We start from the raw sequence: 24,375 nt of genomic DNA on the forward strand, positions 1-24,375 counted from the left end.
ACACGTGTAATTAGCATGAATAAGGTGTCGTGAAGGCTGTCATTTAGTGTCGTTCATTACTCTAACCCAGACACAGGCAACTGGCGGCCCTGGGGCAACATGTGGCCCTCGGTCTAATTTTGTGCGGCACCCCAAAACAAATCCCCAAAAATTGTATTTCAAGAAGTTGGAAGGAATATAACTCCCAACAACTTAATACACAAAAAAACTCCCAAAGCACACAAATTGACACACAAAACATTCCTAAAAACACACAAAATGAGTCATAAAACAACAAAGAGACACAAAAACCACTCAAATAAACAATATGACTATGAAAACACAAAAAACCTAAAACAACACATTACAGGATAATTCCAAAGACACACAAAAATTACAGGATAACACAGAAAACAACAAAAATCAGAAAGTGAGCCCAAAATGACGCACAAAGCTACAACATAATGCAAAAAATGACAAAAAATACACAAAATTACAAGAACACAAAAAAATAACAAAAGAAAAAAAACACACAATGACTAAAAACTGACAAAAAAACAACAGACAAAAACAAAAAAGACAAAGCCCTTTTCCCCCCTGTATTAATGCTCAAATCAATCATTAATCTAAATGCTGACATGAATAATATAATAATGATAATGTGGCCCTCTGATCAGATATAATCACATTTTTGTGGCCCCGCTGTGATAAAGTTGCCTATCCCTGCCCTGATCCAGAGGAAGTCAACTTTTATCACAGGGGGCCACAAAAATGTGTTTGATCAGAGGGCCAGTTGATCAACATTCATGTCAGCATTTAGAATAATGAGTGCTCTGAGCATTAATTCAGGAATCAGGATGTCCCAATACAACTTTTTCACTTCCGATATGATACCAATATTGCCGCCTTGTGTATCGGCCGATACCGATATTGATCCGATACGATATCAGCATGAATCATACATACTTTTATGACTTATTTTGTAATGTGGAATGTTAGAAAAAGCTTGATCTAGTGATGTTACTCAAACAAAGAACAATAGTCTGCAACAGTAGGTTATTAGAAGTGCTGGAATGGAAAATGTTATCGGAGCACTTATATCGGTGATGTCAGATGCAGTCCAATAAAATCCGATATTCGTTTTCTGGCTGATACCGGACACCTCTAAAGTTGTATATTTTTCTGAGTGATTACTCGCTTCTTTAATATATTCTTGAGCTTGTTTTGTGTTTTTCTGTTTTGTACATTTACTTTGGGGGCCACATAAAATTAGACCGAGGGCCGCATGTGGCCCCGAGGCCACCAGTTGCCTGTCTGCCCTAACCCGTAACCCTATCTAATCCCACTAAATCAGTCCACTTAACCCAACAATGCCAACATAGCTCCAAAAGTGTCATTATTTAGTGAACGACACTTCATGACACCTTATTCATGCTAACGACAGATAATGACAGCGTGTTACCGAAAATGCTTACATTTGAACACACACCACATGTACTAACATGATTATTACTAGTATGGTTTAAAAACAAAACTATTTTTTTGGAAAGATAAAGAGTTATGGTAAAATCATCACATTTGGAAACAGTAAACTAGAGACCTGCTCACCAGCTCATGGACATTACTCAGTGCCCTCATCACGACAGACAGAAATATCCAAGTTGCTCGTACAAACACTGTGTGCAGCTTTCCAGGAATTCTGATCTCAGCCATGTCTTCTACAGTACGTATTAAGGGTGCAGTGTTACAAGTGTGACTTGAACTAACGCTCTTGAGGCAAACATACATATACAGACCCTTTCCAAAAAATTAGAATATCATGGAAAAGTTGTTTAATTTCCATAATTCCATTCAAAAAGTTAAACTTTCATAGATTATAGATTCAAGACCCACAATGGAAATGATTTCAAGTATTTATTTGTTTTTTTTCTTTTACATTATTTGGGCTTCCAGCTCATAAAACCATTTACTTTTCAGTTTTTGCAGAAAAAAAAGAGGAGAAGAAGAAGGACTGGAGGCCAGTGGTCCAAGTTCCTCTTATCCGATGAAAGTAAAGTGAGCCTTTCATTCTGGAATCAAGGTCCAAGGGTTTGGAGGAAGACAGGTGAGGAACAAAACATTGCACCCCAAATCATGACTGACTGTAAATATTTCACACTGGACCTCAAGCAGCTTGGGTTTAGTTCCTGGAATTATGGAAATTAAACAACTTTTCCATGATATTCTAATTTTTTGGAAAGGGTCTGTATATTGAAGGCTAGCTTTGGAAGCAGTGAGTCAATCATCAAGGCGTGCTGTTGTCTCTGCGTACTTTCTGAATAGATATTACATCCAGCTATCGCTAATACTCGCTAATCCCTGTTCAGGGTCAAAGGGCGTTAGAGCCAATGCCAGGTTACACAGTGTGGAGGACAGTGGACTCTGTGACGGTCAATCACAGAGTTACCTCACAGTGACAACCACAGGCACACAAACACATTCAGTCACAATTAAAATGTCAAGTATCCAAACACACATGTGATCAATTCTTTACTCAGTGGAAAACAACCCAATTAAAAAGGGGAACATGGAAAATCAACACAAACGAGCACTCTGAGAGCGCAAACCTCCGCCAAGCCCCAGATATTGGCAGTTATTTGGATCAGTGGTTGTGTTTCCATTACTCTTGGAAATGCACAAAATCTAAATAGCGCAATAAAAACTGGTGATGGAAACACCTTTTGAAAAAACACTCAAATATTGCTAAAAAGTTTTTAAGCTTTCATAAGGAGGAATTTCAGACGTTTCGATATTGAAATGTGTCACAAACGCGCTATGGAAACACTTTTTCTGCAAATACACGTCACAGAACGTGACCTACATGGTCACATGACGTGAGGTACTTGGTCACATGACCACTGCTCTCCGAGAAAACATGGCACAGTACGTGTAGACATTTCTTGGCAGTACACGTTAAAATGATTACTGCCACATTAGACGTGAAACAACAAAGGAATAAAGAGTGTTATAAGGAGGTTTGGAACGTCCGTCTTCCTGCAGCGAAGTCTCGTGGGATGAGATTTCACGGGAGTTACGAGGCTCCTGCCCAAAACAACCTTCAATAGAAACACGTTAAAAGCGCAATTATACTTTGTCGATATTTCGATATATAGCTTTTATTTTGCGAAAATCTGTAATGGAAACCAAGCCAGTAATCATGATTGTTGTACCATGATGATCATTCACACTTTAAAGGTCTAAAAAATTCTATTACCATTAATAAAAATACAGTAGGTCGAAATGTATCGGCACACCAATTTTTTTTCAAAAAAATTGTAGCTGACTTTTTACACCCTCTGAATGAGGCTAAAGGAATGTATATCACCAGAGCAAAACCATTATAAAGTGATTTTTTCATAATACCGCCCCTTTAAGTCTGACCAGAAAGATAATTCAGGGTTACATTTTTCTGATGCAAAATGCCACATAGGCACATTTATTAACAAACAGTTGCACAATATGTGCCACTTTTGGCTTTTTCTACTAAAAGGGACAGCATGTGTGAGTGAGTTCTGTAGTGTGGCTTGTTTAGGAGAAGGTCTTGGCAAGGACGCACTCACTAATCCATCACTCTGCTCTCAGTCTGCTGGTCTCCTGGAACATCCTAACGTGTCTAGAAGTAGAACAGGAGGCAGAGCATTCAGCTACCAGGCTCCTCCCCTTTGGAACCAGCTGCCAGTCTTAGTACGGGAGGATGCTACTCTCTCCACCTTTAAAAGTAAACTCGAAACCTACTTATTTGCTAAAGCGTATACCGTATAATAGCGTTAACCTAACCACTAGGAACAAAGCCCTAAACCTAAAAATAGGAACTAAGAACTAAGATTAAATAGTAGAACACCGACATTATTTATATTCAAACATGATCCATCATCTACACATAGCTCTAATGGGCTGCAATGGGATGATGTCCAGTCAGACACTGTTGTGCCGGGTTGTAGACAACCCCCCACTTCTGTCCCTCATTGCATAACCCATCATACGGCTCACACTGCTTCACACCATTTCCACCCCATATATATTTTAGGGCTGGTCAAAAAATCAATTTAAGCGATTAATCAAATTTGTAGATAAAAACGATTTTTATTTTGCAAATTCGAGTTTTTCAAAATTGTATTTATTTATTTTTTTCCCCCCACCACAGTTCTTTCGGACTTTTTCACGTTCCGATGTGAACCCGCCCCCTCTTTGTTTACATTTGTTTACCATTTGAATAGGCTATATGTGTGTACCACAGGCATGTTCCATTTTTTATTCGCACTATGCTGAGATGCTAAGAGAAGAGTTTATTATTTCTTCTAATTGTAATATTATATGTAATAAAATATGTAATTATCTGATTTCCTAATATTCAAAAATTTAAGCTACTGTAAAGTTGCTGTTGCACTATTGCTTAAACCTGGGTTAAATCTAAAATTGTTGAATGACAGAGGCTCATTTACTTTTTATTTTGGGATTGTTCTATGTATTTTAAAGGGGACATATCATGGTTTTAAATCCTTCCTTTTTACATATAAATCATACAGTTGTGGTCTATATAAAGCGGAACTGCAATGCTTGGGTCTGAATTCCTCATTATTATAGCTCCACAGGCCCCTTTTCTACCCTTTTCTGATGTGCTTCTGAGAGCAACTCGTTTTGGTGCTGTCTCTTTAAATGCAAATGAGACACTTCATACCCCGCCCCCTCTCGGTTCAACTCCACCCTGCTCGGCCATTTTTGTAGTTTGATAGAAGAGATACAGTTATGTAGTGGAGCATAACATTCAGAGGTTATTTACAAAATGTCAACAACAGAATACTTGTCCATCCAGCTTTACATGTTAGAGCCAGAGTCGGACCCGGCGGAGCGAGATGAAAATGAAGATGACGAACCTGCAGAACCCTAACAAGTGATCTAACACAAGCACCGAGCTAACGCTAGCGCCAAGCTAACGTCACGAAATGCATTTTAAAACAGTCTTTTCGGAGACAAAAACGGCAAAATGAAATGACTAATGAAAACTTTAGACTTAAATTAAATCACGTAGGCCATATCATCAAGGATCTAAAACGAGCACACAGCGCTAACATATGAAGACTAATGCTAATGCTAACAAAACAATGACAGGGACGTCTGATCATCACACTTTTTAGCGTTATTTACAGCTTACAGAAGTGCTCTGTTCGTCGTGGAAGGAATTGAACCCTCAATCAGACAAAGTCTTTCGGCAAATCCTTCTTTATACTGGCGGAGGTTGCTGAAGCAGTCATCCTTGAAGTGCTTCGTGCACACAAAAATGACCTTACCCGCAGATGTGGGTACATTTCCGTGAAAAATAAAACTAAACCAGGCACTTCGAAAAGGTTCTGATGCTGGGAGACATTGTAATGAAGCGTGTGGGTTACTACATCCAACAACTGAACATTTTGACTTATCCTCTCGTAACTTCTGCATCCTTGAGCTTGGACTACAAAATAAAAGCAAGAAATAAAAATGGCGGATTGGGGATTGAGTGTTTGGCCTGGAGTCGATGTACTAATTTGGCAGTTCTGCTGCAAATACTGTGACGTCATTGTTTAAAAAACGTAATAGAGAATAGAAAAATCGAAACAGATTGAAAAATATGACCAAAACAGAATATGAAGATATCTACGGAGCACCTGAAGAGACTAATTAGATTTTTTCTGTACTTCTAAGCACTCTAAATATACAATAAAATGCATTTAAGGGCTGAAAAAGTGGATTTAGCATGATATGTCCCCTTTAACTCTTGAGGACAATCACAGCAATAAAGTTGCACTTTTGACAATATTTTTGATGTCTGCAGTCATTTTTAAGTGCATTGAAAAAAATAAAATCGAAAATTGAATCAAAACTCAAACTTTTCTTTAAAAACCCTGAGATTTTTTTTTTTTTTTTAGGCAAAATCACCAATCCCTTGTATCTCGATATATTGCCCAGCCCTACTTGGTGGTGGTAATAAACAGGCTATACCATGAGAGAGTAACCCGCTCATAAAGTTAGAGGTAAAATTTAAAATGCCTGTGTCAACAATCCTGATAATAACCAATAATTCCTGCATAAAGAGGGGCATGGTAACCATTTATAAGACAGAGAAACAAATGGTGCAGACTAGAAATGTGGAGATCAGCGTTTACCTCTCGATGCTTACAGGCCACACAACACACAACAGAAGTGCTAAGATCACACACCTACTTGAAACAGTAGAAGAATATACTAATGGGTGTAGCCCAAGGACGTCGCCTTCCAGTTTATCACACTTACATTCAAGATGTTACCAAGCACGAGAGCTGAGCCAAATACTGGAGGATTTATCAAACAATGCTGTTAGCTATTCACAGGATCAGAAGGTAAATGCATTTTTAAGTTAGGGTTTTAGCCTCTAATTCTAGTATACAGTTAAACAACATAGATTTTTCATATTATTTTAGTCTATATCACCCACCCCCAGTATCAGCATAAATAATATAAAGTTGTTTTTGTCACACAGGTTCATAATTCCTACACTGAAGTGTGACTGTGGGTTTTCCTGTAATCATAGGGATGAGTTCAGTAGGATGAACTGAACCTTGCATCCCGCCCTGAGTAAACACAGATTGAAGATAAACATTTGTTTGGACATTTGGAGAGAACCTGTGCTCACCCAGGAAAAGCCACTTGGGCTTAAATCTAATAAATGTTGAGTAAAAAATATATCTACAGCAACCAGGGTTGGGGTCAAATACATTTTTCAGTTACAATGTTCAATTACGATTCTAGTTAGCAGCATTTTTTCCAATTAGCGTTAAATTACAATTATTTTTTTAATCCTCAGATAGTCAATCACAATTATGGTCTCAATTACTAAAGTTCAATTACAATTACTCACAATTACTGAGCCTGAAATAAAAAACCTAATAAAAGTTAACCATCCTGTGTTAGCATCTCATGATAACGGGTCCGAAATCAGCTGTGAAACACACTATGAACAAATATATATCATCTATTTTTTATTCTTTTCCTATCAATTGAAGATAGGCTACCTAATCAATGCATATATAGGTTTTAATCATTTTTTTAAATGGTAAAATGTGGGAAAGCTTGATATGAAACATTTTAATAATTATTAACTACATATGTGTAGAACTGCACATAGAACTGTAACATGGTTCCCCAATTTTGCGTTAAAGTATAATTTTTGTAGAATTTTCATAGCAATTACAATTATAAAGTAAATTATCTGAATTGAATTACAATTTATTTATTATTATGACAGCAATACATTTTTAAAATTACAATTATAATTATGCCATAATTTTAATTAATTATCAATTACTTTTATAATTGACCCCAACCCTGACAGCAACCAAAGTTTGAAAACCATAGTCTTTAAAAATCTAAAAAATGGGTTCAGGGAACTTGGGCTCAATTTGATGAAACCACAGAATGAAGCTGGATGGCCACCTTTACAGTGGACTAATCCTTTTTGAGTATTTAAAGACATTTTAAAAGCCTCTAAATCACAATTTAACATAAAAAAATTAAGCTCTTTAGTATTTTTTAACAATGTTGTAATGTATTGTATGTAAAGTGTTTTAATACCCTAAACCTAACCCTAACCTTAACAATTGTTACGATACTGTGTTATAAACTAAGCCTAACCCTAACCCTATGTAAGTGTACTTTGGTAATCGTACCATTAGCACGGGGGTTGTTCTTACGGCAACCGTGCAAATAGACACTTTCTTAATATTTTCACCAGCGTTTATTTAATTGTTTGTCTGTTAGCAGATTCATGTCAAAAGAACTAAACAGATTTTGCCAAAATTGTAACCAAAGATAGACCTGAGGCCTTGGAAGATTCCATTACATTATGGAGGGAATCTGGATCAATATACTGATTCTGGATTCGTTTTTAAAAATCCCTAAATTCACATCCGGGTTCGTAATGATCAATCACTATTAGGGCTGAAACAACTCATCGAGTTACTCGATTAACTCGATTACAAAAATTCCTCGAGGCAAGTGCCTCGAAGCATCGTTACATTCCTATGACGCGCAGGGGCCGCACACCACTAGCGCGTCATGAATGCGCGACAAACATTTTGCAATTAGTTGGCGCCATGACGGAGAGTAAGCGACAGAGAACGTGTAAAGTCTGTGATCATTACATCCTCAAAGATGAGAGAACAAAGTGCAATCATGTGTTTACTGCAAACAATACCTGGCTTATCACAGCAGTACGACTTCAATGATTCAGCATCTGAACCGAAAGCATCCACGTGCTGTTCAACGAGCGTCGCTGAAACAAGGTAATGTAGCGCTAATTTAGGCCTGGGCCGATTATCAATAATACATAAATTAACCGGCCACGTCATTTTTGTTCTGCATTATGTTTTGGTTGCTTAAAAACACACAAAAAAATTGTCTTATTAATCGATTCCAAAAAGAATCGATAGCTGCAGCCCTACTCGCTATGAATTTTCACTCAGTTATGTCAGGTTGGTTCTTCCATTATCCCATTGAGGATCGGATCTGGATTGCATATTTCATGGGGTGTCCATACATTTTGACCTACTCTATGGTTATTAATGGGGATAGACATTTCTTCCAAGTCCCTAAAGTGTGAATGATCATGGTACCATGATCAGGATCAATGATCCAGATAACCGATAATATCTGGCCAACAGGACATTTGGCCCCTGGCAGGGGTTCGTACTCTACAAGCTGTATCTTGACTGATTTTTTAAAACTTAGGCTCAACACTTTAGAGCTTATTAAACATATATTTTAAAGCTGAATTAAAAAAAAAAAAAATGTAATCTCCCCAAAAACAATGATTAAAGCGGCAGTATGTAGAATTGTGAGAAACAGCCACGTTCCTCAATTTCTACAGGTCTTATACAGGGCCAATTGGACCTCTGCACCAGGTCCAATTTCCTATCAGAAGACTTTGAATTATGGATTTTTGACTAAATTAACCCCCACCCCCCCCCCTTAAAAAAAGAAGAAAAAAAACTTACATACTGCAGCTTTAATAGGTGTTATGTTTTATGATTATGCTCTGGTCTGCTTGAGGTCAAAGTAAGCAGATTATGGGTATTTGAGTTTGGTATTCATGCTTTAGAAGTTTTACTGCACTCTTGGGAGAGGAAGCAGTTATAAAAAAAAAACTTTAAAAAGAAGACCTTTAACTTAGCCGCATGTCTTTGGAATCCATGGAGTGCTGTGGTGACGCTCAAACTGAGGATGTTTGCGTTCTAACGGACATTGAAAACCTTTATTTATCAGCTTGTAAAAGGGTAAATTAGCCAAACAACACTTCAGAATAAACCAGAGTCTTTGCTTAGCTGTGCAGCGTTTACTGCTCATGTAATTGTAGTCATTGCAACAATAACAAAGATTGCAGTTACTCCATTAATGCAGAGTGACAGGGGAAAATGAAAAAACTGGTATCTAGGGGTAGGCAATATGTTGTGATTCAAGATATATCGAGTTATATCGCCTATATCAAGATATTTCTATAGTTTTTCAACTCGTTTTTATCTATACAATCACAGTAAAAAAAACACATCATACAAGTATTTCATATTATTCATAGAGTGCAGTCAAACAATTTAAACTTATTTCTGAGATACATTTTTTTTTATCTTCTTTTGTATTAAAATACTTGTTTTAAGAGTCGCTGCTTTCGTTACGTCTCAAAATAGCATGAAAAGCACATTTAGATGGATTAATAAGTGCGTCCTAACCCAAACCTTCCCATAAACAAGCCACACTACAGAACTCACTCACACGTGCTGTCCCTTAGATGAGAAAAAGACTAACGTGGCACATATTGGGCAGTTGTTTGTTAATAAATATGCTTCAGTGGCATTTTTCACCATCAAATTTAACCCAGAATTGTCTTTCTGGTAAGACTTTATTTGAAATAAAAATATCGATATTAATATCATATGTCACGATTTTGAGAAAAAAATTGAGATTTGAGTTTTTGCTCATATCGCCCAGCTCTACTGGTAATATTGTGGAGGGCATGTGTTGGCACTGTTGTGGAAAGACGATGGCTCAGAGGTAGGGCTGGGCAATAAATCAAGATATATCAACTTTTCTATTTTGGCAATATAGAAAAGTACTCGTGGTGTGCCAAAAAATCAATACTACGATATATTTTGCGATATTTCGTCTTGCCGTACGTTATTGATATTTTAATTTTTTTTCTTTTTACACAAGTGTAGTAGTAGTTTACAAATATTAAATTGATATTAGTATTAGCACTGAAATGTACGTGCAGTCTGCAGTGCAGGTTTAAGGTGAATTTTACACATGGTGGTCAGTAGAAGTTCAAACGTGTGCCCAGGGTTTCATAAACCACCCAGTTGTTTATATTATAATGCACGGACTGAAATGTTTATTTTTCATATGCATTGAAATTTTCCAGTTTTCATAAAAACAAGTTCATTCTGCTTGTTTAGCAGCACTGATATTAGGGGTGTCCCAATCCATATTGGCCCGATATCAGCCAGAAAACAAATATCGTAATTCATCGGACTGCATCTAAAATTTCCAATATATATTATTTTATATTTATTCAACTGTAGAATACTGTAGATATTATGTTGAAGGTTAAAATGTATGTAACCAATTGGTTAATAATAAATGGGTCAGTTTTTCTCATACCTACTGTTGCTGACTATTGTTCTTTGTTAATATTTTGGTGAAGCATTATTTTGTATCAGTTTTCCTTTAAAGACTTAAACATAACACAACACTGGACTAGTTGTGGTCAGAAAAGCCACTGTGCAGCACTTTGTTTTTCTTGGCCGTCATTCATGTGAAATTGATTAACAATATTTTGTAATTCCTGTGAAATGCGGTCAATAAATTCTGAATTTCTTCAGTGACACAGATATCGTAACGTATCGTGGACGAAATTTCTTGCAATATATTGATTATCGCAGAATCGCTCTATCGCGATAATATTGTTATTGTGGTCAGGAATATCGTGATAGTATCGTATCGCGAGGTAACTGGTGATACACAGTCCTAAAAACTATAGAAAGTGATAAGTTAAACGTAGCCACAGCACTCCAGGATTCTTCCTTCTGCTAATGTGGGTTCGAATCCCACTCTTTTTTTTTTTTACATACATTTTTTTTTTCTTTCATTTTAACATATTTAACACGGAAAATTCCATCTTTACAAATACACATCTGACACAAACAAACATTTTAGGGTATTTCCTGGCTTAGAGATAGGGTTAGGGTTAAAATAAAAGGGTTAGCGTGGTAACTAAAAATAAATGAGCTAAAATATAACTGTGCACCTATCACGTGACCTAAACTGGCCAATGACTCTATGGCAGGTAAAAAGACTGAAAAAAGACTAAAAATATATATATATATTGATATAGGCAGTGCCAAAATAATAATATTGCCTATATTAATATATATATTTTAGAGCTCTTTTTGTATTAAAATAATTGTTTTTAGGAGTTGCTGCTTTTGTTACTTTTCAGAACAGCATGAAAAGCACATGCAGATGGTTTGACCCAGAGCTTTCCCATAAACAAGCCACACTATAGAACTCACTCACACGTGCTGTCCCTTAGAGGAGAAAAAGCCTAAAGTGGCACTGATTGTTAATAACTGTGGTCCATATCGCCCAGCCTGAGGCTCAGAGGTAGTGAGGATGAAGAGGGGAAAGTTAGTGTGAAGCCAACAGCAGACAGTCCACTGAAGTTATCCAGCATGCAACAGGCAGCAGCAGCACTAGGGCGGAGGTGGTGGAGGAGACGGAGATCTTACCAGATGAAGTCGGTGCAGTGGCTGCAGAAGGTCGGCTGCTTGAAGAAGCGCGCTATGAATTTGTGGTTCTTGATTTCGTGGACGTTCTTTTGCCTCAGCGCTCCTTTCCGAGCGAACCTATTCGCCACGTCCGCGGTGGACGACTCGTTTAAACTGGCATCAGCCATGTCCGCCCGCACTAATCAAATGTAGTCGTGCTTCCTCTGAGGTTGCTGGTTAGAATCCGCGTGGAAGTGCAGCCCGCAGTGTGGGTCGTCACCAGTGGAGACACTGTACTTACTGTCTCTCAGGGCTTTCCCTGCCTGCCCCGAACACTGGGCTGCTCCACTGACAGCTCCCAGCGGTGTCAGGCCACCCACAGGAACACCTGCTGCATCCCGTTCGCACCTTCACAATAAAAGCACCCCCATAATACTGTGCGCACTACCAGAGTTGTAAAGAGTACTACTATATCCTACTCAAGTACAAGCATTGTTACTTGATGGAAATTGTACTCAAGTACAAGTAAGTCATGCATAAATAAAATACTCAAGCACAAATAAAAAGTTGCTCAATTAAATAGTACTCAAAGTAAAACTTACTAGTTACATTCACCCCCCACATTTTATTGTTGGCAATAAATCTTGCCACGATTGCCTTGTATACAGTAAACATCTCATGAATGACCTTAAAAAAAGAGACAAAATCTTGCACGATTAGAACTTAGTTTATTTTCCACAAAAGCATCAGTATCAAATAAAAGGTTTGTCAAAATGTACAATTATTTTATTATATATATAAAAAATAAATTTGAAAAAGAAAAAAAAATGTAGTTACATTTTAGAACTCTAAAACAGAGAAAATAACCTCCATTCAATGCTGTTTTTAGTAATTGTTATTGGTCATTTCATTATTTGTAGTTTCACAATGTCCGTTGATCATTTTAAAACAAAAAAATTATAATTTACTCAGTTACGGTTGGGTGTAGAAATGTAAAGAATTATTTTACTTATTTTAAAACGTACTAAGTACAAGTAAAATGACTGAAATATAGAAAATAAACAAAAAAAAAAAAAATATATATAAATACAAATATAAGCAGCTCAATTACAGTAACGTGAGTACTCGTAATCCATTACTTTCACCTCTACCTTTGAATGTTGAAGACAAAACACAGAGACGAATTGTTAATAATTCAAAATACAAGTATGAATTCTGCACATCAAAACAGTTGGTTAAAGAGCGTAAACGTGAGGTTGATGCTTTTATTTTGGAGGTAAACTTCCTACCTTTGGTACCTTGTGACTTCGTGTAACTTTGCTACCGCTGAGCACCGTTTCCTCCTTTGCTCTACGGCTGATGTCACTCAATGGGATCCTTTAGAAGAGGGAGAGGCCACGGTCCTGGAGCTGCACTTTAGGGTTGGGGCGCCATCGTGTGGAGAAAAGCAGCAATGCACGAATACTCAATTATATGAACTGTAAAGTGTAGTTTGTGTTAAGTCATGAGTCGTATTGTCAGGGTGCAGGTTGTGAGAGAAGAAAAAAACAGAGGGGGCTATAATTTTGAGAAACATTTTTATACAGAAAAAGTACAACACAACAGTGAGACAACATTACAGGCCTGTACTACGAAGCTGGATATGTATCTCTCCGTTAGCGGGCTTCACCTAATCAAACATTCACTGTCAGCGAACCCCTGTACTACAAAGCAGGATTTAAACACTTTACTTAAGAGAAGCGATTTAAGCCTGGCTACGTGTGCGCTCCTGTGACAGGAGTAGAGATTGCAGCATCAGACTAATCACAAACAAGGCCTGCCTTGGCCTTGGGCCTGACTCCCAGTGGCCTATTCAACACATTTATATCATATATCACCATTTTGAACAAAAAATATCAAGATATGAGTTTTGGTTCATATCGCCCAGCCCTAATTAGCATAGCACTAGTTCAGCATTAATCTAGCATTAGCATTAGCCTAGCATTATGATTGTCCTAGTATTAACCTAGCTTTATCCTAGCTCAAACTTAGCATTAATATTAGATTAGCATTAACCTAGCATTAGCACTAGCCCAGCATCAGCCGAGCCATGAACATTAGGCACGAGGTTGGTGCCCCCTGCTGTACTCTTACTTCAACTCTTTTTGTAGGTTAAATGGTTAGCCCTTTAAAATAATTTTTGTTTCTGCAAAGGTTGATAGGCTGGGATTTTGTTTTCATTTCAGTGATTTGGCACAACCTGTGGGTCCCTACCTCGTACCTCCCCCGCATCTTTATTGTAAAGTGCTCCGCCTATAAATAAAAGGTCTTATTTGTTGTGGTCATTCAGTTATGTGTGTGTTTGTTTGTTTGTTTGTTTGTTTAGTTACCGTCTACCTTTTTGTCACGGTAACACCAAGCATTCAGGTTGATGCTAAACACAAGAACATAATGCGTCCACAAAATATTTTCCATCGTCCTTTTTAACTTAAATTGAAACTTCAAACCTAAAAGCTGATGCTTGGCAGAAGTGAATATTACGTTTAATTAAAGAATACAGACAAGCCTAGCGTCATTTAGAACTTATATTACTGGATATTAGCATGATTTATTTATTTATTTTCATTTTTATTTTTTAAAGAAATGGCGTCATATACTATAATTTTAGTTTTGTTAGTCATGCGAGTCAGCATAGTCGAGTCCTGTGTTATTCTAGGATCTATGAGGAGCCAAAGGAAGTGATTTCCAGTTCAAAATAGCCATAAGGAGACTTATTACTGGATGTTTTCCAATTTAGAACAATAATAATAACCATGCACACAAAGAAAACTGTAATGGCAGTAATTTATTACCACATATAACAGTGACACATTTTACAATCTCTCACGTCACTGAAGATACAATCATTGAAGTTTATTTAATAGTGGACTTCAATGACTTTGACTAGAGATTACATCGAAAGTCCTCAGTTACGTTGATTAATTTCTTCAGATCCAGACAAGTCGGTCGATATTTTCGGTCTAGACACTCTTCATCTGTCGGCCAGTACTCGATCCAGGTTCTTTCACCAAGAACGTACTGATATCTAAAGGAAACAAATTCAATATGTCAAAGGAGCAACTGTGATTAATAACAAAAATAGTATGTAATATACTATACTGTACATAACAGGTGCTCAGACAAGATTTTTAACCCTTTACCAGGAAAATAGCTTGCAAGTGTTTTCAGACATACTCTTTAGACCAGTGGCTCCTAAACTTTTCACAGTCTCGTATGTTTGGCTGAATTTCAGAGAGTCTTGAGTCTTAAATCTTTAAGTCTTGTTCTACATTTCGTTTTCATGTTTTTCAAAGCTGAAAATCCACTTTAACACAAGTACGTAGTGGCAAAGAGCATCAAACATGTTTGGCTAGTGCAAAGCAATGTAGCTCCTGCCATATTTGTGCTTTTTAGATTATTTTATGGCCAATGTGTAATTTTTGGCAATGCATGGAGGCTCCTGACTGCTGGTTTGTTTACAATTTTGACACACCGTATTTAATTTCTGTTCACGTACCCTCTATGACAATTTGCAGACCCTTGGGGTTACCCGTACCCCACTTTGAGAACCTAAGCTTTAGATATTATGATAAAAAAATCCATGATGTTTTTTTTTGAATAGCCAGGTTATATAGACTCTTTAGTACCATGCAGTAGATGGACCTCATTACCTTCAAATCACTACAATGTTTTCCTGTGAGTCAAAGAATATTCCTTAAAATCTTTCTTCTATTTTACAAATCCTTGAATGCATTTGAACCAAAACACATTTAAACATGTTATTTCCCTGTGAGGCATCCAGAACCCTCAGGTCATCAGGGACGGGTTTACTGTGTGTTCCCACATCCAGGATTACACACATTGAAGCAGCGTTCAGTTATTGCGCTAAACCGTCAACTCCTTTAAGGGGGACATTTCATGCTAAATCCACTTTTTTAGCCCTTAAATGCATTTTGTTGTATATTTAGATTGTTTAGAAGTACAGTCTCTTCAGGTGCTCCGTTGATATCTTTATATTCTGTTTTGGTCATATTTTTCAATCTGTTTCGATTTTTCTATTCTCTGTTACGTTTTATGAACTATTACATCACAGTATTTGCAGCGGAACTGCCAAATTAGGACATCGACTCCAGGCCCAACACTTCGAGCAATCCGCCATTTTTATTTCTCGCTGCGATTTTGTAGTCCAAGCTCAAGGATGACGAAGTTACGAGAGGATAAGTCAAAATGTTCGGTTGTTGGATGTAGTAACCCACACACTTCATTACACCGTCTCCCAGCATCAGAACCTTTTCAAAGTGCCTGGTTGAGTTTTATTTTTAACAGAAATGTAACCACATCTGTGGGTAAGGTCATTTTTGTGTGCACGAAGCACTTCAAGGATGACTGCTTCAGCAGCCTCCACCAGTATGAAGAAGGATTTACCTAAAGACTTTGTCTGATTGAGGGTTCAATTCCTTCTATCTTTGGAGACGACGAACAGAGCACTTCTGTAAGCTGTAAATAACGCTAAAAAGTGTGATGATAAGACGTCCCTGTCATTGTTTTGTTAGCATATGTTATTGCTGTGTGCTCGTTTTAGATCCTTGATGATTTGGCCGCCTGGTCCGACTCTGGCTCGAACATGTAAGGCTGGATGGACAAGTCTTCCGTTGTTGACATCTAACTAAAAAGCAAGGGACGTCTGTGGGGATGTGTGTGTGTGTGTGGAGCAAATATCTCCCCGACGCGGTGCGAGTTGGACCTGAAACTCGGTTTCAAATACCCCGAGTGTGTGTATCTGTTATTTTGTAATAATTTGGTAATTTCAAAATGTTTATTTTAATTTTATTTCACTTCTGGACGGCCCTGAAATGAAACCTATTCATCTTTTGACCTCAGAGTGTGAGGGGGCGCTAGCGCACCATCTATATCTATTTCACAGCACAGCTCACTTCCGGTGCGTGCATGAGCTCCCGTGGACTTCTCTTTTCTCTTTTGAGGAAAAATACTTTTTTTTACTGTTATTCATTTGGTGATGACATTTCGAAACGTTTATTTTCCTGTTAGACCGTTCGCTATTTAGACCGGACGGACCTCACCCGGAAGTTGTATAACGGACCACCATTTAGTCCGGTTACAGTCTGTGTCACGACACATGTCCGTAGCGTGGTAGTGAGCTCCCGTGGACTTCTCTTTTGAGGAAACATACTTTTTACTGTTCCTTATTTGGTGATAATGTTTCAAAACGTTTATTTTCATGTTAGTTTGATTATTCGCTATTTAGACCGGACAGACTTCACCCGGAAGTTATTGACGGCAATGGCTGCTGTGTTGAAAGCTGCACAATTTTTCGCGGCGCGTGTGTGTGAGAACCAACGGAGGAGATTAGAGTCCAGGTAGAGAGTCTCTCTCACACACACACACATCGATCAGGTGGGCTTCACTATCGATCACCGTCTACGTGATATGCGTGCAGGTATGTGAGTGTTGAGTGAATAACGGACCACCATTTAGTCCGGTTACAGTCTGTGTCTCGACATCCGTCCATAGGGTGGTAGTGACTGTAGTGTTACGCTCTGAGTCAGATCTTAGTGTTTACATGTTGCTACATAGTGAAGGTCACCTGATGATTACTGCAGCTTCTCTCACGACACACCTGCCACTACATCTAACTACTGAAAATAGAGAAGTTAGTGAAAGTCAGGCAGGTACACGTGGATGGACTGGTGCACATGAATTTAGAATGGACTCCCCCCCCACAACAAAAATATGAAAATGACTCAAAATACACAAAACTAAATATTTAAACAAACAAAAAAAAAACACACACACACAAAAGACAACAGAAATGCAAAAAACTACACCAAAAAAAAGATACAAAATGACTCCAGAATCGCACTACAAATGCAACAAAAAAACAATAATTATACAAAAAAAATGCACAAATTATGTAAAACAAAAAACTAAACAATATTTATACAGGTAGTACACAAAACAACAGAAATGCACAAAAATATACAAAAGGCTCCAAAAACACGAAATGACTCCAAAAAACATATATTACAGAAAAATACACCAGACAACAACAAAATATGAAAATGACTCAATATACACAAAACTAAATATTTATACAAAAAATACACTAAAATGACAACAAAAATGCACAAAAATACATAAAAAAAACAAAAAACACACAAAATGATTCCAGAATAACACTAGAATGGCAACAACAAACAATAATTAAAACAAAAAATATAAAAATGAGTAAAAAAAACCAACGCATGTCTCAGAAATAAACCAGGGAAATTGCACACGTTATTTTACTTTGCACCTGCAAATATACCCCTTAATAATGCTACAGAGTATGTTATTATTATGCCCGTAATTGACAACTCTCCTTAATCGCCCACTATATGAATGCATACTTCCGACGGGCACTGTACTAGTTTTGTAAATGACGTGTGAATAAAAAGTTTCTGCGCCGCTAGATAATCGTATCTCTTCTATCAAACTACAAAAATGGCCGAACAGGGTGGAGTTGAACCGAGTGCACCTCTGCAACCTGGAGAGGGGGCGGGGTATGAAGTGTGAATTTGATCATCTTAATACATGTTTAGCATTTTAAAATACTTTATTGTGTTTGTTTAATCAGCTAAATGCAAACTTACACTTGAGTGTCTTCAATTCTGGTGACATCTTTGTTCGAGCCCATGATCAGGTAGGTTTGGTTTTTTTGCAGATTTATTGCATTTCTGCAGCGTATGTAACTGATGAATAGACGCTGTTGATCGGCAGGATTGGGATCAATATTTCCTGTAAACCAAAAAAAAGATATACCACCAATAGTAGTTCTACAGTTCCACCAGCTGAAATCAAAGGTTGGTGCTATTTCATATCATCAGGTTTTGAATATAGAAATTAAAAAACCACACCCACCTCCTTTGATGACATCCATTATTCGCATTATGTTGATGTCTGTCATTTCCTTCTGATCAGTCTCTTCCAGTTTTACATTGTATGCTAAGAAACAAGATGTAGATTTCAGCTTTCACTCAAGTTCCCAAATTCCCAAATTTTTTTTTCTTACCAAACTCTATTACTGAAGTCTCACAAATTTTATCTTTGCGCTTTCTGTTGTCAATGTTTCCTTTCTTTTGCATACTGCAGTCCTCTGAGAGAAACAAACAAATACATTGTTTAGGCTCTTTTATATTTCAAAAAATACATAATAAATATATACTATATAGTACCCCAAAGTAAATTGGACTGTATGTTCTCCACATGTGTTACCAACATCTGTTTTGGCCCTGGTTTCACACCTTTGACAATAGCAGACATTTTTTTGGCACAAGGGCAATTCTATTTCCCCATATTATATATATTTACACATTTTTTTCCCTTGTTTGCTGCTGACAGGCTGGTCTTGTTGCTATTTTCTGTTACGGAACTATGAGATGCTCAATGTCATCCTCTTCTTCAAAGTCTTTTCTTCTGATCATCACATTCTAAAACCTCTTCCTCACCATCATTATTAAAAGCTTCACTCTCTCTCTCTCTCTCTCTCTCTCTCTCTCTCTCTCTCTCTCTCTCTCTCTCTCTCTCTCTCTCTCTCTCTCTCTCTCTCTCTCTCTCTCTCTCTCTCTCTCTCTCTCTCTCTCTCTCTCTCTCTCTCTCTCTCTCTCTCTCTCTCTCTCCATAAATTAAGTGCAACGCCCTTTAAGGAGAGAATATTTTGGCCATCTTGATTCACTGTGATAGCTTCATCTCCATCAAGAAGTGTATAATGTATATCTCTTTTGATATAAAAAAGTGATTATTCGAATACTGCAGTTTATTCCCACTTTGTCCCACACAATGTTATGGGCTTATACCGGGTCTTAGCTTTGTGATTTATCTTTTCCCACCCCTCCTAAACACTTGTTTACAGTCATTTCAGAGAGATAAATGTTTTTGCCTTATCCAGCTGACATTGATTTGTTTACCTTCAGCACATGTCTTTACTTTGCCTGAGTCGAGCAGCAGCAAATTTCCAGAATCTCTCATGGGATGGTAGAATTTCACACACTTTATTCCTGCAACAGAGTTCATATGAATTACAATAGATGCAAAACGTTCAGTGTAGTGGCTCTATAGTTAAAAGTGAAGCATTCTTCATTTTATTGCATTAGACTCAGTTTAGTTAAGGTTTGAGATTAGGCCTGGCTCTGGTAACCGTGCTAAAGGTTTAGATATTGATTGTGTGCCACTGTAAAGGATTGACTTTTTAATTAATGTCTGTGTTGTACTACTACACACTATAGCAAACCAATTACATAATATAACAATCAACTGAGACTCATTACGTTATATTACCATCATAGTTTATTATTTGTTGGTCTTGTCCAGTTTAAGGATTTTCACACAATTTTCACAGTTTCATCATTAATAAAATATGGGGGAATACCTATAAAACTAATATACAACCTATTTTCCGATTTCAAAAGAAAGCAATTAGAGTGATCAGCCATGCAGAATATCTTGCTCCAACAAATCCACTTTTTGTTAGATTAAATATCTTAAAATTGTATGATCTTGTCGATGTTTATACAACAGTTGTGATGTACAAGGCACACAACCTCATGCTTCCTTACTGTTTACAAGAGATGTTCCAAACAAGAGAATCTAGATACAATCTCAGAGGAACTGATACGCTACAAAAATCCATGGCGAGGACTAATACAATGAGGTGTATATCAGTCAAAGGAGTTGATTTATGGAATGGTTTACCTAATCAACTTAAAGGCTCCAAAACTATTCATGCATTTAAAAAAATCTGTAAGTCAAAAGTCATGTAAAAGTATAGTACACTCGAATGAAGATCATTAGAAAAGAAGTCAATCGCAGATGCACAACATAATTTTGATTCTTTGAGTTTAAGTTTTGATGATTATGTGTTACCATCATTGGTATCACAGTAACTGTATTATGTGAAGTCTTTGGTAATAGTGTCACAGTTGTAAATGGGGTTAGGCAGTATAAGTCTCTACTTCAGCCTAAACCCTTTCGGTCAGGAATCATTTAGCTCTTAAAATACTTAAAAATGTTTTGTTTTGTAATGTACAAGATCTCTGAAAACATGTGACATGTGTTCTAAATATTTATAATGACCGAAATAAACTACTACTAATAAAAAAAATAAAAATTAAAACTAATTTCTCCTATTTCTCCTGCTTGAGGCCCCATTAGTGCGTGAAGGATGTACAAATCGATGCTTTAAAAAAAGCTGTGGGTCTTTAAAAAAGACATCTTTAAAAAAAATGTATAAACGACCCATTCTTGACAAAAGGCCAAAGGGCTGGGTGTGTGCACACATCTACCTGTAAAAGCAAGGGACATCTGTGTGTGTATGCGTGAGTGTGTGTGGAGCGAATATCTCCCCGACGCGGTGCGAGTTGGACCTGAAACTCGGTTCCAAATACCCCGAGTGTGTGTATCTGTTATTTTGGAGTAATTTGGTCATTTCAAAATGTTTATTTTAATTTTATTTCACTTCTGGACGGCCCTGAAATTAAACCTATTCAACTTTTGACCACAGGGTGTGAGGGGGCGCAACACACACGCACACACACACACACACACACACACACACACACACACACACACACACACACACACACACACACACACACACACACTATTTATAATAAAAATATACTAAAGGAGTAAAATACAACTAAAAACTAAACAATATTTATACAAAAAGTACACAAAATAACAACAGGAATGCACAAAACTACACTAAAAAAAGATACAAAAACACACAAAAGGATTCCAGAATCACACTGCAATGGCAACAAAAAACAATAATTATACAAAAAATGCACAAAAAGACAACTGGAAGATACAAAAATACACATAATGACTCCAAAAACATACATTACAGAAAAATACATCAAACAAAAAAAATATAAAAACGAGTAACAAAAACAATAATCTTTTGACCTCAGGGTGTGAGGGAGCGCTAGCGCACTATCTGTATCTATTTCACTGCACAGCTCACTTCCGGTGTGTGCCAGAGCTTCTGTGTACTTCTCTTTTGAGGAAACATACTTTTAATTATTTGGTGATAACGTTTCAAAATGTTTATTTTCATGCTTGTTTGACAGTACGCTATTAAGACCGGACAGACCTCACCCGGAAGTTATTGACGGCAATGGCTGCTGTGTTGAAAGGTGCTCATTTCTTTTCTCAGCAGCGCGTGTGTGTGTGAGAACCAACGGAGGAGATTAGAGTCCAGGTAGAGTCTCTCACACACACACAGACACACACACACACACACACATTTATTTTTTTTATTTATTTATTCAGTTTATTTCCGACATGGTTACATTCACTTTTGTTTTTTTTTTTTTTTTTACATTTTTTGTACATGCCGAAAAGGGAGATGAGAGAAGCAGTTTGCTTATCTGGGTCCCGTCCCCTGTTTTACCATCGCAAATTTACATGGGTTTACATGTCTCTCTGGTCAAACATTCTTGAGTTGTTGAACAGTCCTTTCTTGTGTATTCTCATCTGTAGTCAGTGTTGTCTTGTTTTTATTCCTCTTCCTCTCTATCATTGTTCATGTTGGCCTTGTTCCCTGCCAGATGTTGTTAGCATTCCTCCAGTTCAAGAATAGTTCCTGTTTCGAAGTTGTTTGGAAGTTTTTTTTTTTTTTTTTTTTTCCCTTTTCATCCATAATGTCACCACTCCGGAATGTCTCTTTTGGACACACAAGTTTGCAGCTTGTTTTGTCTCTACATGAAGGTTAATTCAGCTGTTAGTTCTATTGGCAGTGTTGTATTTTCCACTGTTAGATTTAACTTGTATAAACACATTATTATATCTTAGTTCATAAGCAAGGTAGTAATTTCATTGTATTATATCTTAGTTCATAAACAAGGTAGTAATTTCATTGTATTATATCTTAGTTCATAAGCAAGGTAGTAATTTCATTGTATTATATCTTAGTTCATAAGCAAGGTAGTAATTTCATTGTATTATATCTTAGTTCATAAGCAAGGTAGTAATTTCATTGTACAGGAAAACGTGTTTCTAACTGCACATATGACAATAAACACTTTGAATTTAAATTTAATGTAATCCTTAATCACCCCACCACCTAGCAATTAAAATGAATAAATGACAGACCTTTTTTACTCTTGGTTTCCACATTTAATTCAGTCTCCTTAAAATAATCACAGTGAGTTTTGTTTCCAGTGTTTATATAGATCTGGGTCCATATCCATGATTACCATCGGTAATGTTGTTGTTTAGGTGGATCCTTCGTATTTTCCCAAGTCTTCCATCGTTTTGACGAGGATTGGTTTTCCGTCTTCTTCTCCCATTGGTGTGATGTAAATCCTGCAGTTCCTTGTCCAAGTCTTCACAATTTTTCCTCCTTTTTTTATTTGGCGTGCCTTCCATGCAATGCTTGCATTTTGTTTCGTCAGGTTTTCATTGATGTACACCTTCGTTCCCTTGAGTTTATTTCCTTGCTTCAGTAGTTGTCCTTTGAATTTCATATTCGTGAAGGTTATTTTTACAGCTCTGTCATCATTTTTCTTTGGCAGGAGATGGCAGGAGTTGATGTTGTCAGGGTTCAGGACAATGTCCTTCGACTCCAGGTAGTCAATGACCTGTTGTTCAATCGATTTTGTTTCTTCGTCACTCGCGTAGCTCCTGGGTTTTATCTTTAGCCCTGTGATGATGACATCTTCCTCTCTTTCCTTTTGTTCCAGCTGTTCAACCCTGGCGTTCAACAATTTTATCTCTTCAGCATTTCTTTCATTCTTTTCTTTCAGTACCTTTGCTTCGCTTTGTAGGTTTTCCAGTGCGTTTTCCAGCGTCTTTTCCAACGACTTTATCTCGGCAGATAGGTTTCGTAGACCCTCGCATATCATCTCCTTGACCTCTTCCAAACCCGAATTGGGTTCTGAAGGGCCTCCCTGCGGTTTTTTTCACCATTTTCCTTCAGTCTTGGGCCCAATTTTTCAGGCTGTTCAGCTGTAGCCAGCCGTAGCCAGCTGTAGCCAAGGTCGTGTTATCGGAGCGAATGAAAACACGTCTGCTCTCTCCAAAGACCAGAGACTTTCTCACATACAGACACACACACACACACACACACACACACACACACACACACACACACACACACACACACACACACATACACACACACACACACAAACACAAACACAACGATCAGGTGCACTTCACTATCGATCACCGTCTACGTGACATGCGTGCAGGTATGTGAGTGTATAACGGACCACCATTTAGTCCGGTTACAATCTGTGTCACAACACCTGTCCATAGGGTGGTAGTGACTGTAGTGTTACGCTCTGATGTTACGTAGACGGTGCTTCATAGTGAAGGTCACCTCATCATTGCAGCTTCACTCACGTCACACCTGCCACTACATCTAACTACTTAAAATAGATACGTTTAGTGAAAGTTAGGCAGGTACACGTGGATGGACTAGTACGCATGAATTTAGAATGGATTCACCCCCCCTCCCCCCAAACACACACACCAAACAACAAAATATGAAAATGACTCAAAATACACA

At 37.4% G+C, this 24,375-nt stretch overlaps 2 protein-coding genes across 5 annotated transcripts in view; both read right to left on the reverse strand.

Annotated features, from left to right (window-relative positions):
* The window catches only part of prkcaa (protein kinase C, alpha, a), a 177,474-nt gene extending 165,290 nt beyond the window's left edge, over window positions 1-12,184 (reverse strand). For both annotated transcript variants that reach the window (XM_028463973.1, XM_028463883.1), the window contains exon 1: window positions 11,808-12,184. In XM_028463973.1, coding sequence (XP_028319774.1) covers window positions 11,808-11,974 — 167 coding nt within the window. In that variant the 5' untranslated portion in view covers window positions 11,975-12,184. The remainder of the gene's footprint in view (window positions 1-11,807) is intronic.
* A 2,411-nt stretch (window positions 12,185-14,595) lies between these two features.
* The window catches only part of LOC114473810 (complement C3-like), a 65,076-nt gene continuing 55,296 nt past the window's right edge, over window positions 14,596-24,375 (reverse strand). For all 3 annotated transcript variants that reach the window (XM_028463659.1, XM_028463775.1, XM_028463741.1), the window contains 5 exons: window positions 19,769-19,858; window positions 18,874-18,957; window positions 18,723-18,806; window positions 18,455-18,599; window positions 14,596-14,850 (listed from right to left, as the gene is read on the reverse strand). In XM_028463659.1, coding sequence (XP_028319460.1) covers window positions 14,709-14,850; window positions 18,455-18,599; window positions 18,723-18,806; window positions 18,874-18,957; window positions 19,769-19,858 — 545 coding nt within the window. In that variant the 3' untranslated portion in view covers window positions 14,596-14,708. The remainder of the gene's footprint in view (window positions 14,851-18,454; window positions 18,600-18,722; window positions 18,807-18,873; window positions 18,958-19,768; window positions 19,859-24,375) is intronic.

Source organism: Gouania willdenowi, chromosome 1 (assembly GCF_900634775.1).
Source record: "Gouania willdenowi chromosome 1, fGouWil2.1, whole genome shotgun sequence".
Lineage (NCBI taxonomy): Eukaryota > Metazoa > Chordata > Actinopteri > Blenniiformes > Gobiesocidae > Gouania > Gouania willdenowi.